The 17500-nt window shown below is 47.4% G+C and overlaps 1 protein-coding gene across 8 annotated transcripts in view; it reads left to right on the top strand.

Moving 5' to 3' along the window:
- Window positions 1–17500, top strand: part of LOC308678166 (centrobin-like) — a 30948-nt gene that overhangs the window by 8526 nt on the left and 4922 nt on the right. For 7 of the 8 annotated variants that reach the window (XR_014028611.1, XM_081345115.1, XM_081345113.1 and 4 more), the window contains 7 exons: window positions 534–749; window positions 4578–4724; window positions 6078–6211; window positions 9543–9668; window positions 12595–12775; window positions 15235–15592; window positions 16427–16590. Coding sequence is in view for 7 of the 8 variants with exons in the window: in XM_081345115.1 (XP_081201241.1) it covers window positions 534–749; window positions 4578–4724; window positions 6078–6211; window positions 9543–9668; window positions 12595–12775; window positions 15235–15592; window positions 16427–16590 (1326 nt within the window). In the remaining variant the exon portion in view is untranslated. The remainder of the gene's footprint in view (window positions 1–533; window positions 750–4577; window positions 4725–6077; window positions 6212–9542; window positions 9669–12594; window positions 12776–15234; window positions 15593–16426; window positions 16591–17500) is intronic. The other variant, XM_081345116.1, reaches the window with a different exon arrangement.

A 17500-nucleotide genomic window follows, 5' to 3' on the forward strand; every position in this document is an offset into this window, starting at 1 on the left:
AAAAAGGCTGGCTGGAGAATTCTGAAATCCAACAAGTTGTAAAAGCTGCCAGGTTTGAAGACCCCTGTTGTAAAACCCCACAGGTTCCCCAGCCCTAGATGGTTCATTCAGTTTACCCGCTGATGAATAATAACCGATTATTATTATTATTATTATTATTATTATTATTATTATTATTATTATTATTATTATTATTAATCAGCGTTAAAACTGGAAGTTTAATTCACCGATTATTACTAATCAGCGGGACGGCTTGCGTCCTCCGTAAGTTTGTGGGTGCTCCAACACTGGAGGTTTTTAAGAAGAGACCGGACAGCCGTTGGTCTGGAATGGCGCAGGGGTCCCTTGCCTGAGCAGGGGGTTGGACTAGATGACCTCCAAGGTCCCATCCAGCTCCGTTATTCGGTAAAGCAGGGTTAACCCTAAACGGAGAGACAAGAATAAGGCTTTTTCCTGCAAAGCAGCTGCCCAAAACTGACCCTTATCCTATTTCCCCCTCTCTCACCGCCCCTCCCCATCCCTCCCCCCCCCAGGAGAAGGAGAAGTCCACGCTCTCCTGCAGCCTGGAGGCCGAACGTGTCCGGGCGCAGAGCCTGGAAGCCGAGTGGGATTCGGAACGTCGCCGTCAGGACGCCCTGCGGGCCACCGCGGAGGAGCAGCAGAGGAGCTGGGCCCAGCGGGAGAAACAGCTGGAACAGCAGCACCAGAGGGCGCAGGAGGAGAGCCGGCTGCATCTGGAGAAGGAGAAGGTGAGGGCGGGGAGTCTCTTCTCGGACCGCCTAGCCTGGCTGGTGTGTCTCGGGGCGGGGGGGGCTGGCCTGCCCTCTGCAGCCGGAAGCTGAAGGTGAACTCAGCCCGAGCTGAGTTTTGGCAGCCTTGTTTGTAGAAGGGGGTGGCGGGGTGGGGTGGGGGGGCGGGGGGGGGAGCACAGAGTTAGGCCCTTCTTAGGTTGACGTCCAGGTAGCCCCAACCGGCCAACCAGCCTCTGGGTTCCGTGGCGAAGTGGAAGACGACAGCCTGAAGCTGTAAGAGGGCCGGTAGGAGGACGGATGACGTTGCCTGGTCGGGTCATGAAACGTCTGCAGGAAAATGACCGAGCTCAGAGAGCAGCAAGGACCCCACAGTCTTCCTCTTCCTCCCTCCCTCCCTCCCTCCCTCCCTCCTCCTCCTCCTCCTCCCTTCTAGCACTGATAATGGTCCTTAGTTGGCTCATGAAACGTCTGCAAGAAGATCACCAAGCTCAGAGACCACCAAGGACCCCACAGTCTTCCTCCTCCTCTTCCTCCCTCCGTCCCTTCCTTCCTTCCTTCCTCCTCCTCCTCCTCCTCCTCCTCCCTTCTAGCACTGATAATGGTCCTTAGTTGGCTCATGAAATGTCTGCAGGAAAATGACTGAGCTCAGAGACCACCAAGGACCCCTCGATTCTCCTCCTTCTCCTCTCCTCTCCTTCCTTCCTTCCTTCCTTCCTTCCTTCCTTCCTTCCTTCCTTCCTTCCTTCCTTCCTTCCTTCCTTCCTTCCTTCCTTCCTTCCTTCCTTCCTTCCCCAACACTGGAAGATTTTAAGAAGAGACTGGAGAGCTATTTGTCTGAAATGGTAGAAGGTTTCCAGTCTGAGCAGGGGGTTGGACTAGATGACCTCCAAGGTGCCCTCCGGGTCTGTTATTCTGTTATTCTTTTTTCCTTCCTTCCTTCCTTCCTTCCTTCCTCCCTCCCTCCCTCCCTCCCTTCTTCCCTTCCTCCTTCCCTCCCTCCCTCCCTTCTTCCCTTCCTCCTTCACTTCCTTCCTCCCCTCCCTCCCTCCCTTCCTCCCTCCCTTCTCTTCCTTCCTCCCTCCCTCCCCCTGTTGTCTGAATGCTCCCGAGCTGGTTGCAGACTCCCTACTTCCTTGTCCACCAACCTGCGGGCTCCTCAGAGGAGGAAGGGGGCCACGCCCACCCACTTTTGCAGGGGGGGGGCGAGGGCCTTTCCCAGCCGGGCTGCCCCACCCTGGAAGAACTCAGATCCTCGGGTGCTTCCCCAAGGAAGGGCGGCCTTGCCATGGAGCACCGGGTCTGGGAGGAGCTGCAGCTGATTGGGCCTCCCGGCGCAGAGGGGAAACGGCGGCCTTCCCAAACTGTAAGTGCCGGCTCGGGCTGGCAAGTTGGAGGCAAAGAGGCTGCTGGGTCAAACCCCTGTCCCGTCGTTAAACCGAGGATTCAGCTTGGAACGTGACGTTTTAAGAGTCGTAGCATGGCTGGAGAACCAGTTTGGTTTGGTGGTGAAGGCAGTAGGCTAGAAACCAGGAGACTGGGAGTTCTAGTCCCACCTCAGGCAGGAAAGCCGGCTGGGTGGCTTTGGGCCAATCACCAGGAGACGGCGAGTTCTAGTCCCGCCTTAGATATGAAAGCCAGCTGGGTGACTTTGGGCCAATCAGCAGGAGACGGGAGTTCTAGTCCCGCTTTAGCCATGAAAGCTGGCTAGGTGGCTTTGGGCCAATCAGGAGACGGGAGTTCTAGTCCCGCTTTAGCCATGAAAGCTGGCTAGGTGGCTTTGGGCCAATCACCAGGAGATGGGAGTTCTGGTCCCGCTTTAGCCATGAAAGCTGGCTAGGTGGCTTTGGGCCAATCACCAGGAGATGGGAGTTCTGGTCCCACTTTAGCCATGAAAGCTGGCTAGGTGGCTTTGGGCCAATCACCAGGAGATGGGAGTTCTGGTCCCACTTTAGCCATGAAAGCTGGCTAGGTGGCTTTGGGCCAATCACCAGGAGATGGGAGTTCTGGTCCCACTTTAGCCATGAAAGCTGGCTAGGTGGCTTTGGGCCAACCACCAGGAGATGGGAGTTCTGGTCCCACTTTAGCCATGAAAGCTGGCTAGGTGGCTTTGGGCCAATCAGCAGGAGACGGTGAGTTCTAGTCCCATCTTAGGCATGGTGGACAGTCCCTTTCTCTCACCCCAACCCACCTCACAGGGTTGTTGTTGTGGGGAGAATAGGAGCAGGAAGGAGACGTAAGTATATTCACCCTCTCGAGTTACTTGTAAAGACAGGATTAAAAAAAAAATCTAGTGGATAATAAATGCAATTTCTCGGGTGCCTTACCTGCCTTTCCCAGCTTTTACTCTGCTTGGCAAGTTTCTAGCCCTCAGTGTCCTTTGAGCTTCAGAGGAAAGGCAGGGTAAAAATGGAAAAAAAAGAAGTAAAGGTGCTGAAAATAAGGATGTGTAGCTTTAAACTGTTTCCTGGGAGTTTTTTTTAAAAAGAAGTTGCTTAAAGGGAAGGGCATTCTTTATTGCGATGTTTCTCAAGCATGGCAGTTTGAAGATAGGTGGACTTCAAACTCCCAGAATTCCATAGGCCAGCCAGCTAGGCACGCTGGCTGAGGAATTCTGGGAGTTGAAGTCCACCCCTCTTCAAACTGTCAAAAGCTGAGGAGCACTGCCTGATTGGCCGGGCTGGTTTCTGGAATGTGTAAAAACAGGACTCTTCCACCTTGGCCCTTCGATGACTTGTGGACTTCAATTCCCAGGATTCCTCAGCCAGGCAGTGCCTGGCTGAGGAATTCTGGGAATTGAAGTCCACAAGTCATCGAAGGGCCAAGTTGGAAGACTCCTTGGTGTAAAATATATGCCAGATTGTATGTCTGGGTGTGGATGTGGGCTGGGGTTTTCTAACTCGGTACTTAACTGTCGCCCTCAACTATCCTGCCAATGGGCTGGCTGGGGATACTGGGGGGTGTAGTCCAGACTTCTGGAAGGGGAAAATGCTTGCCTAAAGTGTATTTTCTCCAAAAGGCCCTCAGCAAAAGTATTTCTGCAGGGCTGACCGGCACGCTCTGAGCCTATTTCCCTGGGTAACTGGTGTGGGCTAGGCCTTGGCTTGTTTTGTTTGTTTTTTTAAAATTTATATTTATTTATATCCCACCTTCGTTATTTTTTTTAGAAATAACCCAAGGCGGTAAACATTCTTAATATTCTGTCCTATTTCCCCCACAACTGTTACCCTGTGAAGCAGGTAGAGGCTAAGAGAGACGGACGGGCTGCCTCAAACTCACCCGGCCGGCTTTTGTGGCTAAGGTGGGATTAGAACTCAGCATCTCTTGGTGATTGGGCCAAACTCAGTTAGCTGGCTTTCATAGCTAAGGGGGAACTAGAACTCACCGTCTCCTGGTGATTAGCCCAAAGTCACCTAGCCGGCTTTCATGGCTAAGGCGGGACTAGAACTCCCCGTCTCCTGGTGATTAGCCCAAAGTCACCCAGCCGGCTTTCATGGCTAAGGCGGGACTAGAACTCCCCGTCTCCTGGTGATTGGCTCCAAGTCACCCAGCCGGCTTTCATGGCTAAGGCAGGACTAGAATTCACCGTCTCCTGGTGACTGGCCAAAAGTCACCCAGCCGGCTTTCATAGCTAAGGCAGAACTAGAATTCACCGTCTCCTGGTGACTGGCCAAACGTCACCCAGCCGGCTTTCATGGCTAAGGCGGGACTAGAATTCACCGTCTCCTGGTGACTGGCCCAAAGTCACCTATTGTTATTGTTATTATTATTATTCCTGTAATTTGTTGTCTGCTTCTCTTCCTCTCTCCCCCCCCCCCCCCCGTCTAGATGGTGGCCCAGCGGGAAGCTCAGAAGGCCCTGGATGTCCAACAGGTTTTGGCCAAAGTGCAGGCCGAAATGCAGGGCCTGCAGGCCGACCTGGAGGCGGTGCGGCGCGAGAGAGACTCCTTGAAGATGGAGATGAGCTTGCTGAAGGTAACGGGGGCCGCACAACCCACCAAACCCAAATGTTGTTTGGGGGCGGGATGGAAGAGTTAACCAGGGTTGGCTTTGCTTGAACCCCTGCGGCTTGGAAGGGAAGGAGGGACTTATGTCAAGAGGAGGAAGCCTATTGGTCAGCATGGGTCCCGGGTATCTGAAGAACTGCCTCGCACCAATGGGACCACCCCCCCTCCCCTCCCCTGGCACATTCATTTTGCCAGAATGGGCCCACCGCGGACCCCAGCAGCCAAGGGATTTCAGCTGGCAGGGTCTAAGAGAAGAGTCTTGTCTACTGGAAAGCGGGTGACGGTGAGTTCCGCCTTAGGCATGAAAGTGGGCTGGGTGGCTTTGGGCCAATCACCAGGAGACAGTGAGTTCTAGGCATGAAAGTGGGCTAGGTGGCTTTGGGCCAATCACCAGGAGACAGTGAGTTCTAGTCCCGCCTTAGCCATGAAAGCCGGCTGGGTGACTTTGGGCCATTCACCAGGAGACAATGAATTCTAGTCCTGCCTTAGCCACAAAAGCTGGCTGGGTGACTTTGCCCAAGCACCAGGAGATGGTGAGTTCTAGTCCTGCCTTAGGCATGAAAGCGTTGTGTGACTTTGGGCCAATCACCAGGAGACGGTGAATTCTAGTCCCGCCTTAGCCATGAAAGCCGGCTGGGTGACTTTGGGCCAGTCACCAGGAGACAATGAGTTCTAGGCCCGCCTTAGGCATGAAAGTAGGCTGGGTGGCTTTGGGCCAATCACCAGGAGATGGGGAGTTCTAGTCCCGCCTTAGCCATGAAAGCCGGCTGGGTGACTTTGGGCCATTCACCAGGAGACAATGAGTTCTAGTCCTGCCTTAGCCACAAAAGCTGGCTGGGTGACTTTGCCCAAGCACCAGGAGATGGTGAGTTCTAGTCCCGCCTTAGGCATGAAAGCGTTGTGTGACTTTGGGCCAATCACCAGGAGACGGTGAATTCTAGTCCCGCCTTAGCCATGAAAGCCGGCTGGGTGACTTTGGGCCAGTCACCAGGAGACAATGAGTTCTAGGCCCGCCTTAGGCATGAAAGTAGGCTGGGTGGCTTTGGGCCAATCACCAGGAGATGGGGAGTTCTAGTCCTGCCTTAGCCATGAAAGCCGGCTGGGTGGCTTTGGGCCAATTACCAGGAGACAGTGAGTTCTAGGCATGAAAGCCGGCTGGGTGACTTTGGGCCAATCGCCAGAAGATGGGGAGTTCTAGTCCCGGCTTAGCCATGAAAGCCATCTCCTCAGTTCTCCTCCTCCTGACGACATTCCCCAGTCGGGTCATGACACAGAGAGCGCCCGGCACCCCAACTGTCACGCCTCCCCTTTCTTTTTGCAGGCCCGCTTTGAGGCCCAGAAGCTCAAGCTGGAGTCTGAGCTGAAGGTGGCCTTGGAGCAGCGGGTGACGGAGCGCCTGGCCGAGGTTCACGAGGACAGCGTGCGCCAAATGAGCGCTGTGCGAGAACAACACAGGTGGAAGGATGGGGGGGTCCCTCTCCCCCTTTGCCCCTCCCCACATCTCTTTCCTCTGCCCCTTTGCTTTGGTCGGCAGTTCTTGGTTGTAACCTCCCCCTGCTCAAATTTGGCTTTTATTCTTGCTTTACGGGGTGGATTCTCCTCCTCGGGGTGTTAAAGGTGTGGGCTTAATTTCTTTTCTCCGAAATCCAGGTTCACGAAGTTGCTCCGGTTTCTGAACTGAGTAGGTGGGCTACCCGGTCTCTCTTTCCTTCCCTTTCCCCCCTCCCCGCAGTTTCCCTCCCCCCCCACCCGCCCACCTTTCATTGTGACACTTGAATTTTGCACTTGTGTTTCATCCACAGTTCGAAGAGGGGGCCGCAAACAGGAGCGGACCACAGGGCAGCCTCTCCTGCTGTGGCTCGGGAGTGTTTGCGAGTTGCGGTTCAAAGCCGCAATTCCTCTCTCCCCTCCTTAACTGTATAGGGGAGTAGAAATGTGTTTTGTAAAAACGACGAATAAAATCAGTCTCCAAAGTAGCATGGCTCAACCTGGAGATACCTTTGAAATAATTTTCAGGTCTTGGAGAAGCCCTGCATAAAAATGGGGAAAAGTGACTTTAAACAAAGATTGGACAACCATTTGTCCAGGATGATATAAGACCTCCAAGGTCCCTTTAGCCTTATGGTATGTGTGTGTGTGTGTGTCTGTCTGTCTGTCTGTCTGTCTCTATCTAGTATATCTATCTCTAGTATCTATCTATCTATCATATCATATCTGTCTGTCTGTCTGTCTATCCATCCATCCAGTCATCTAATCTATCTATCTATCTATCTATCTATCTATCTATCTATCTATCTATCTATCTATCTATCTATCTATCTATCTATCTATCTATTTTAGTATATCTATCTCTAGTATCTATCTATCTATCTATCTATCTATCTATCTATCTATCTATCTATCTATCTATCTGTCTAGTATATATCTCTATCTCTATCTCTTTATATCTATCTATCTAGTTAGTATATCTGTGTCTAGAATCTATATATATATATCTAGTATCTATTTATCTCTCTCTCTCTCTCTATATATATATATATATATCTAGTATATCTATCTAGTATCTATCATATCTATCTACTATATCTCCATCCATCCATCCATCCATCCATCCATCCATCCATCCATCCATCCATCCTGTCATCTAATTGTATCTATCTATCTATCTATCTATCTATCTATCTATCTATCTATCTATCTATCTATCTCTAGTATCTATATATATTTATCTAGTGTCTATTTTTCTCTCTCTTTATCTAGTATATCTATCTCTAGTATCTATCATATCTATCTAGTATATCTCTATCTATCTATCTATCTATCTATCTATCTATCTATCTATCTATCTATCTATCTATCTATCCATCCATCCATCCATCCATCCTGTCATCTAATTGTCTCTCTCTCTCTCTCTCTCTCTATATATATATATATATATATATACCGTATATATATATATAGTATATCTATCTCTAGTATCTATATATCTATATATTTATCTAATATATCTATCTATCTATCTATCTATATCTATCTATCTATCTATCTATCTATCTATCTATCTATCTATCTATCTATCTATCTCTACCTATCTATATCCATCCATCCATCCATCCATCCTCTCTCTCTTTCTATTGTCAAGAAAAGATTGGACAACCGTTTGTCTGGAATGATGGAAGAACTCCTGCCTTGGACTAGACTAGAAGATCTCCAAGGTCCCTTCCAGCCTAAGGAGTCTCCGAATCCAATTCCTTTCTAACTTTAATCCACATTTTATGACTTCTGCAACAGCCAAGTGGCAGACTGGTAGTTCCGTTGTGGCGCAGAAGAATCCTACAGCGACCACTTCCATTGAACAGAGTGTGAAATTAAAAAAAGCAAGGCTTATTATTTTTTTCCCCAATTACGACTTTTCTTGAGGAAGTCCAGTTGAGGAAGTCTAAAGAGAAGGCCTTTTCCAAATTCAGATGTTTGGCCAGCCTCTGGCTTCCGATCAAAAACCCCCTTTTATTTCCCCCCAAAAGGACTTGAGGTGTCTTGTTCTCCTTCATCAAAAGGAATCCACCATTTATTCTTTTCTCCCCGTCCACTTATCACCCAGATAGTCTTAATCTCCCGTGTTTTTTTTTTTGGGCGGGGGTGTGTGTCTGCAACAGGCAGTCCCTCATCTTAACAGCCCAAGAAAATCGGTACAACGTTGCCCAAAATATTCAAATTTTCAGAATCTGAATGCTCTTTTTGTCGCATTGATTCATCCGTCTGCCGCTGTTGATTTGGGGGTTAATCTAAAAGCTTTAGAGAAGAGCCGAGGGCGAATCAAAACTGTATTTATTTAGTATTTATTCCCTAGTCTACCCAGTTGCATTTGGACAGATGCGCAAAGACCCATAAAAACAAGAAATCCGTGCTCTGTGATTTGCAGCTTAAAAAGATATCAGTAATAATTTGAGAATTTACAAAGCAGCTTTGCCTCCTTGGTGCCTGCTAAAGCTCTTTTATTTTTATTTTTATTTTAATCTTTTATCTCGGGACAACAGAATAATACCACTGGGCCATCATAGGTTTAAATTTAAAAATCTCCTTTTGAGTGAGAAAAAAAAACGATCCTCATTTTTACAGTGCAGGCAGTCCTTGACTTACAACGTTTCATTTAGTGACCGTTCAAAGTTACAACGGCACTAAAAAAAAGCGACTTAGGACGGTTTTTTTCATACTTAACGGACGTTGCAGCGTCCCTGTTGCGACCTGATCAACTCGGCAACTGACTCGCATTTATGACGGTCGCAGTGTCCCAGGTTCACATGATCCCCTTTTGCGACCGTCTCGACGAGGAAAGTCCAGGGGGGAAAAAAAGCCAGATTCACTTAACAACCAGGTTACTAACTGGACGGCTGCAGCGAACCGCTTAACAATTGGAGCAAGAAAGGTGGCAAAATGGGGCAAAATTTACCTAACAAATGTTTCACTTGGGGACTTAAATTTTGTGGTCATAACCTGAGGACTGCCTGTAGGCATTTTCTCCTCCTTTTAGACGGAAGATTGATTCTCTCTCGGCTCACTGCTTGCTACTTTCTGGACTTTGCAAGAGACGTCTGTTTTCTTGGTGGAAAAGATCTTTTATTTTATTTTATTATTTTATTTTATTTTATTTTATTTTATTTTATTTTATTTTATTTTATTTTATTTATTTTATTTTATTTTATTTTATTTTATTATTTTATTTTATTTTATTTTATTTTATTTTATTTTATTTTATTATTTTATTATTTTTTTATTTATTTTGCAGGAAGCAGTTGCTGGAGCTCGGCAGCCACCACGAGAGAGAGTTGGCCAAACAGCTGGCTCAGTTCAAGGCGGATCTGGCCGAGAAGGAGGCTCAGCAGAAGCACCTCACTGAGGACTATGAACATAGGTAGCCTTCCCAAAGTTCGCGGTGCCCCCTCCCCCCAAAAAAAATCTCAACTTGCGACCGTTCCTTTAGGGACCGCTTTAAGTTACAACGGCATTGAAAAAAAGGGACTTACGACCGTGTCGACAGAAAAATCTTCATCAGGGTCCAGTCCAAGCCGGGAATAAACAAAATGGAGGCTGCTTTAGAAAGAAAGTTGCAATTTATTGAAGAGGAGAGCCAGACAGAATTCAGAATAGAGCTGGAAGGGACCTGGGAGGTCTTCTAGTCCAGCCCCCTGCTCAAGCAAGGTGGCTCTGGGAAAAAAAGGGATCACATATAAGAGGGAGTGGTGGGTTTTTATACTTCCTTGGGCTTTTCTTTGGAGTTGTTCCTGTGGCATGGACTTTTGACCTGAGTCTTGAGTGTGACTTTCTGGCATTCTGATGGTGGTGGGTATTGTGTCCCAAAGGTCATATCCTGCTTCCCTGGGGCTGTGGCTGATGACTCTGTCCTGTGTTGGATTTTTTTGGCGTGAGGGATTATTGATTCGAGGGATCTTTGTCTTTCTAATCCTACCAGCTTCCTGGCTCCAATCTTTCTGACAAGATGATCACACCTGCATTTTCTGCAGACCCGGTTTCTGTTTGGGGCAGAGAGAGTCAGGGGCGGGCGGGTGGGGTGGGGAATAATAATAATAATAATAATAATAATAATAATAATAATACCGGTAATAATAATAATAATAATAATAATAATAATAATAAGAATAAGAAGAAGAAGAAGAAGAAGTTGGAAGGGACCTTGGAGGTCATCTAGTCCAACCCCCTGCTCAGGCAGGAAACCTTATACCATTTCAGGCAAATGGCTGTCCAGTCTCTTCTTAAAAACCTCCAGAAGAGGTAGTTGGTTTCTGCCTTTAAAATCCTCTGGGGGAATATAATATTCTGCCTTTTTAATATTCCCCCAAATATTTCTTTCTCTGGATTCTTCCCACAACCGTTTTTCACGCGGACGGCCGTCACGTCGTCCCCGCGGTCACGTGATCAAAATTCCAGAGGCTTGGCAAACCGACCCGTATTTATGACGGCCGCGGCGTGTTCCCCCCCCCCCCGGGTCACATTGATCCCCTTTCGCGACCTGCCCGGCAAAGCCGACGGGGGAAGCTGCGTTTCGCTTAATGACCGTATGGGGCTTAACTCAGCAGCCTTAAGTGATCCGCTGAAGCACGGTGGCGAGGGAGGTCGTAAAACGAGGCAAAACTCACTTAGCTGCCATCTCGCTGAGCGACAGAAACGGGCTCGGTGGTGGCCGTGCTTTTATACAGCCGTCGGGCTGTAGTTGCTGAGGGAACCGCCACCGTCGTTAAGCGAATCGGGACAGTCACAAAGTGAATCCGGTGTCAGACGCTGGCTGGGAAGGCTGCAAAAGGGATTCCCCCAACCCCCAGTGCCATCGTGACTTTGAACAGTCACTAAGCGAACGGTCGTAAGTCGAGGACTGTCTGCGTTTGAAAGCAGCCGTCTTCCCCTTTCCCACCGGTTGATTTTTTTTTTAAAAAAAGTTTTATTGATTTTCTAGTTTTACATTTCAGTATTTAAAAAGCAACGTGGCGGCAGAGTTAATCGATAGTACAATAACATCACATACAAGTATCGTTGCTGCCAGTTTCAAGCTACTACATTAAATTTTTCCTCTCTTTTCCCCTTAGCATTTACTGTCTCCTGTTTAATACAATTCTTATTAAGTCAATTACATTAAAATGACATTCTTACATTTATCAATAATTTTTGGCTTATACGTAGCATTGTTATTTTAACATTCAGTCTTTATAGACAATCGATGTCCTAATTAGTTTTCCCCAATTTTTAATTTCCCGTTGACATTTAACTTTAACATTTAATATTTATAATTTCCAAGCTTTGAATAACCGAAGTTCCCATTTTCGCAATCCATCACGAAGTTTAATATTAAGAATACACATCTTACCTATTTAGATATCTTCTATTTCTCACCATCTTACATCAACTAATTGATAATACAGTATAACGTTCTTATTTCCTATTAATTTCCAAAACGTCTTAAATTTGCTAACCAAACTTCTCTCGTTTCAACATCACACTTCCTCTCTTTTCTTCTTAATGTCTATTATCGCATATTTAAGCAAGTGCAGTTTTTATTATATCAGCTACGTAAGAACACGTTTATTACATTTATCAATGTATTCTTAGCTTATATGTATCTTAAATCGCTTTACTTTCAACCTTTATAAACAAATCAAGATTCAAATTTAACTTTTAGTATTTATACTTCAAATATATGGTATAGGGCAGGGGTAGGCAACCTCGGCTCTTTTATGACTCATGGACTTCAACTCCCAGAATTCCTGAATCAGCTATGCTGAGGGGAAAGGGAGAGGTTTCCAAGCTGAGCCATGTTGGCTCAGGAATTCTGGGAGTTGAAGTTCACGAGTCATGAAGGGAGCCATAGTTCCCCCATGTTGGCTGAGGAATTCTGGGAGTTGAAGTCCAGCAGTCACCAAGGGAGCCATAGTTCCCCCATGCTGGCTGAGGAATTCTGGGAGTTGAAGTCCACAAATCATCAAGGGAGCCATACTTCCCCCATGCTGGCTCAGGAATTCTGGGAGTTGAAGTCTATGAGTTATGAAGGGGCCAAAGTTTCCCTCATGGTGGCTCAGGAATTCTGGGAGTTGAAGTCCACGGGTCACAAAGGGGCCAAAGTTTCCCTCATGCTGGCTCAGGAATTCTGGGAGTTGAAGTCCACGAGTCATAAAAGAGCCAAGCTTGCCTACCCCTGGTCTAGGGTTTCCTGCCTGAGCTGGGGGTTGGACTAGATGACCTCCAAGGTCCCTTCCAACTTTATTTGTTGTTATTTGTTTATCATTAAATTGGGTTTTTTAATTTTTTTTTCACCCTTTCTCGCCCGCCAGGATCTCCAAGCAGCAGGAAGACCTGCGGGAGCTGAAGAGCAGGTACCGGCACCTGGAGGTTCAACGGGCCGAGATGGTGAGCCAGTTCCAGGCCATGATGCAGGCTCACTGGAACGAGGCCTTGCGGCTCTTCGGCACCAGCCGCGCCTCCCTGCAGCCCTCGCCCAAAGCCCCACGCCAGGTGAGACACCACCAACCCCCCCGCATCGCCCCTGGAAAAAAGGTTTGGAGGCGGTTGAACCACGGGCCCTGTCCAACAAAACGAGTTTCAAGGTGGAGAAAAGCATAGTCTTACATTTAGGCAGGAAAAATCAGGTTGGGCGAGACCCGGCTCAAAAACGGCGACGGTGAGAGGGACGTTCGGAGTCCTAGTGGATGATGGGCTTGACCCTGAGCCAGCCATGTGCGGCAGCAGCCAAAAAAGCCAACACGATCCTGGGTTGCGTAAGCAGAGGCATAGAATCAAGATCACGCGAAGTATTAGTGCCGCTTTGTAAAGCACTAGTAAGGCCACACCTGGGATACCGCAGCCAGTTTTGGTCACCGCGTCACAAAAAAGACGTTGAGAGTTTGGGAAAAGTTCAGAGAAGAGCAACTCAGAGGATCCAAGGCCTGGAGGCCAAAACATAGGAAGAACGGCTGCGGGACTTGGGTTTGGCTAGTCTAGAGAAAAGAAGAAATAGGGGAGACACGATAGCAGCATTCTGGTATTTGGGGGGGCTGCCAAAAAGAAGAGGAGGGGGGGGGTCACGCTATTCTCCAAAGCACCAGAGGGCAGGACGAGAAACGATGGTTGGAAACTGACCAAAGAGAGAAGCAACATGGAATTGAGGAGAAACTTCCTGACAGTGAGGACAGTTAACCAGTGGAACAGCTTGCCACCAGAAATCGTGGGCGCTCCATCCCTGGAGGTTTTTAAGAAGAGGCTGGACAGTCACTTGTCTGAGATGGTATGATTTCTCCTGCTTGCGCAGGGGGGCTGGACTAGAAGACCTCCAAGGTCCCTTCCAGCTTCTATTCTATTCTATTCTATTCTATTCTATTCTATTCTATTCTATTCTATTCTATTCTATTCTATTCTATTCTATTCTATTCTATTCTATATTCCAATATTTGTTCTATCCTATCCTATTCTATTCTGTTCTGTTCTGTTCTGTTCTGTTGTTCTGTTCTATTCTATTCTATTCTATTCTATTCTATTCTATTCTATTCTATTCTATTCTATTCTATTCTATTCTATTCTATTCTATTCTATTCTATTCTATTCTATTCTATTCTATTCTATTCTATTCTATTCTATTTTCCAATATTTGTTCTATTCTATTCTATTCTATTCTATTCTATTCTATTCTATTCTATTCTATTCTATTCTATTCTATTCTATTCTATTCTATTCTATTCTATTCTATTCTATTCTATTCTATTCTATTCTATTCTATTCTATTCTATTCTATTCTATTCTATTCTATTCTATTCTATTCTAAATCTAGTCTAGTCTAGTCTAGTCCAATCTAATCCTAGGCTTACAACCGTTTGTTTAGTGACCATTTGAACTTACAACAGCACTGAAAAAATGTGGCTGATGGCTGTTTTTCCACACTTAACGGTCATTGGATTCAGGGGCTGCTGGATCTGCCTCGGGAATACAAGGAAGAAGAGTTCGTTTAGTGAGCATTTGAACTTAAGTAATAAAGTTGGAAGGGACCTTGGAGGTCATCTAGTCCCAACCCCCTGCTCAGGCAGGAAACGGCCGTCCAGTCTCTTCTTAAAAACTTCCAGTGTTGCAGCATTCACACCTTCTGGAGGTACTGAAAGAAACCGTGGCTTATGGCTGGTTTCTTTCACACTTAACGACCGTTGCATCCAGGGGCTGCTGGATCCGCCTGGGGAATCCAGTTAAACCCTTGATTTTGAAGAGTTTTTTTAGTGCCTGTTCGAACTTAGGAAGGCCCTGGAAAAAAGGGACTTATGATCATATTTCACACAACCGTTGCAGCATTCCCGTGGTCATGTGATCAACATTCACCTGGGGAATTCTGGGAGTTGAAGTCTATACATCTTCAACCTTGTATGCTGGCTGGGGGATTCTGGGAGTTGAAGTCTACACATCTTAAAATTGTATCCTGGCTGGGGGATTCTGGGAGTTGAAGTCTATACATCTTAAAACTGTATCCTGGCTGGGGGATTCTGGGAGTTGAAGTCTGTACATCTGAAAACTGTATCCTGGCTGGGGGATTCTGGGAGTTGAAGTCTACACATCTTAAAATTGTATCCTGGCTGGGGGATTCTGAGAGTTGAAGTCTACACACCTTAAACCTTGTATGCTGGCTGGGGAATTCTGGGAGTTGAAGTCTACACATCTTAAAATTGTATCCTGGCTAGGGGATTCTGGGAGTTGAAGTCTATACATCTTAAAATTGTAACCTGGCTGGGGAATTCTGCGAGTTGAAGTCTACACATCTTAAAATTGTAACCTGGCTGGGGAATTCTGGGAGTGGACGTCTACACACCTTAAACCTTGTATGCTGGCTGGGGAATTCTGGGAGCTGCAGTCCACAGCTCTTAAAGCGGCCAAGCTTGTACGCCTCTGCCTTAAATGCAATTTCCCCCCCCCCCAATCCCTTTTCCTTGATCTCGTAGGAGGCCGAAGAAGCAGAGCCCACCTCCGCCTCGGAATTTCTGCCCCCCTCCGAGCCGGTGAAGAGGACCTCGCAGGGGGAGACCCCCTGCAGCAAGCCGGCCCAGGGTGACTGCAAGGAGCTGGGGTGGGCCAAGGCAGTGCCCCCGCCGCCCGTCCTCCAGCCGCAGGCCAGGTTGCAGGGGGGCTCGGAAGGGGCCGAGAAACGCCCGCGGGAGCCTTATCGGCCGTTTCTGCCCCTGATGCCGGACCTGGGACGCCTCTCCTCCGAGTTCAGCCACATCCTCAACTCCAGCCTCCTCAGCCAACAGGGCTTCCAGCAGCTGGACCCCCAGGTGGACACCACCCTGGCCGGAGCAGGTGGGTGGCGCCCTGGAGGCCGTCCTTGCAGAGGCGCCGCAAGGAGGTTCTGAGTTCCGCTCCCGTCCGGAATGGGTGGCTTTGGGCCAATCCCTTCCCCCCCCCTCTCTCTTTCTTTTTGCCCAGCCTACCTCGCAGGGGTGTTGTCGTGGGAGAAAAATAGGAAAAGGAGAAAGGGATATGAGGTGCTGTGGCTGCTTTTCGTTATTTGTAAAAATAATAATGACAAGATACAGATGGATGGAGGGAGGGAGGGGAGGAGAGGATGGATAGAGATAGATATGGGATGGATGGATGGAAAGATAGATAGATAGATAGATAGATAGATAGATAGATAGATAGATAGATAGATAGATAGATAGATAGATAGATTAGATAGATAGATAGATAGATAGATAGATAGATAGATAGATAGATAGATAGATAGATAGATAGATAGATAGATAGATAGATAGATAGATAGATAGATAGATGATAGATAGATGATAGAAGATCGAAGATAGGATGGATAGATAGATATAGATAGATGATAGAAGATAGATAGGATGGATGGATGGATGGAAAGATATAGATAGATATGAGATGGATAGATAGATGATAAGATAGAAGATAGGATGGATAGATAGATATAGATAGATGATAGAAGATAGGATGGATAGATAGATAGATATAGGTAGATATAGATAGATATGAGATGGATAGATAGAAGATAGATAGACAGACAGGATGGATGGGTAGATAGATAGATTAGATAGCCTGATTGTGTGGCTGAACCAAGATCTGAGTCTTCCCTTCCTTCCTTTTTTCTTCCTTCTTTCCCTTCTCCGTTTCCAGGTTTGAATTTCCACCCGGAAAACCTGGCCGAGCACCCCTTTGCCGACGAGAGGGACGACTCCAGCTCTGAGCTGGCAGGGAACGAAAGCGAGGTCACTCAGCCCAGCACTGGGGAGAGCGGGGCGCAGGGCCCACAGCCGGACCTGAACTACTACATGCGTCTGGTAAGGAGCCTTATTCTTGCCTGCAGGAAAAGGTGTGTGTGTGTGTGTGTGTGTGTGTAAGACCAGCTGGTTGGAAGTGTAGCAGTGTTCCATCTAGAGCAGTGTTTCTCAACTTAGACAGGGGTCTTCAAACTCGGCCCTTTGATGACTTGTGGACTTGAACTCCCAGAATGCCTCAGCCAGCGTGAGGGAACCATGACCCTTTGATGACTTGCGGACTTCAACTCCCAGAATTCCTCAGCCAGGCGTGCCTGGCTGAGGAATTCTGGGAGTTGAAGTCCGCAAGTCATCAAAGGGCCAAGTTTGAAGACCCCCTGCTATGTGTCAATTTCAACTCCCAGAATACCTTGTAAGATCTGTGGACTACAACTCCCAGAATACCTTGTAAAACACGTGGACTGCAACTCCCGGAATACCTTTGTAAGATCTGTGGACTACAACTCCCAGAATGCCTTGCAAAATGTGTGGAGTACAACTCCCAGAATGCCTCGTAAGATCTGTGGACTACAACTCCCCAGAATACCTCGTAAAATATGTGCCCAACTCCCAGAATTCGTCATCCGGCGTACCATTTGAAGATGTGTGGACTTCAACTCCCAGAATTCCCCAACCGGCAGCGCTTTCTGAGAGGAATTCTGAGAGTTGAAGCCCGCATGTCTGAAAAGCTGCCAAGATTGATAATACAAGAAATTACAAGATGGCGGCTTGAAAGGCACCCAACTTCCTTCTAAAGCAAGTTTTTCCAAGCTAAAATGGCTACCTTCCCTCCCTCAGAACTCAACTTCTCTCTCTCCTAAATGCTTATTTAACCACGTTGGCTTTTTTCCCCGGTTCTGATGGTTGACCTGGAGTGGGTTGGGTTGTGGGGAGCTGAGGCCTCCCTCCTTAACTCTTCTCCACTCCCCACCAG

Source organism: Vipera berus (genome assembly GCF_964194415.1).
Source record: "Vipera berus genome assembly, chromosome: Z".
In the NCBI taxonomy this organism is placed as follows: domain Eukaryota; kingdom Metazoa; phylum Chordata; class Lepidosauria; order Squamata; family Viperidae; genus Vipera; species Vipera berus.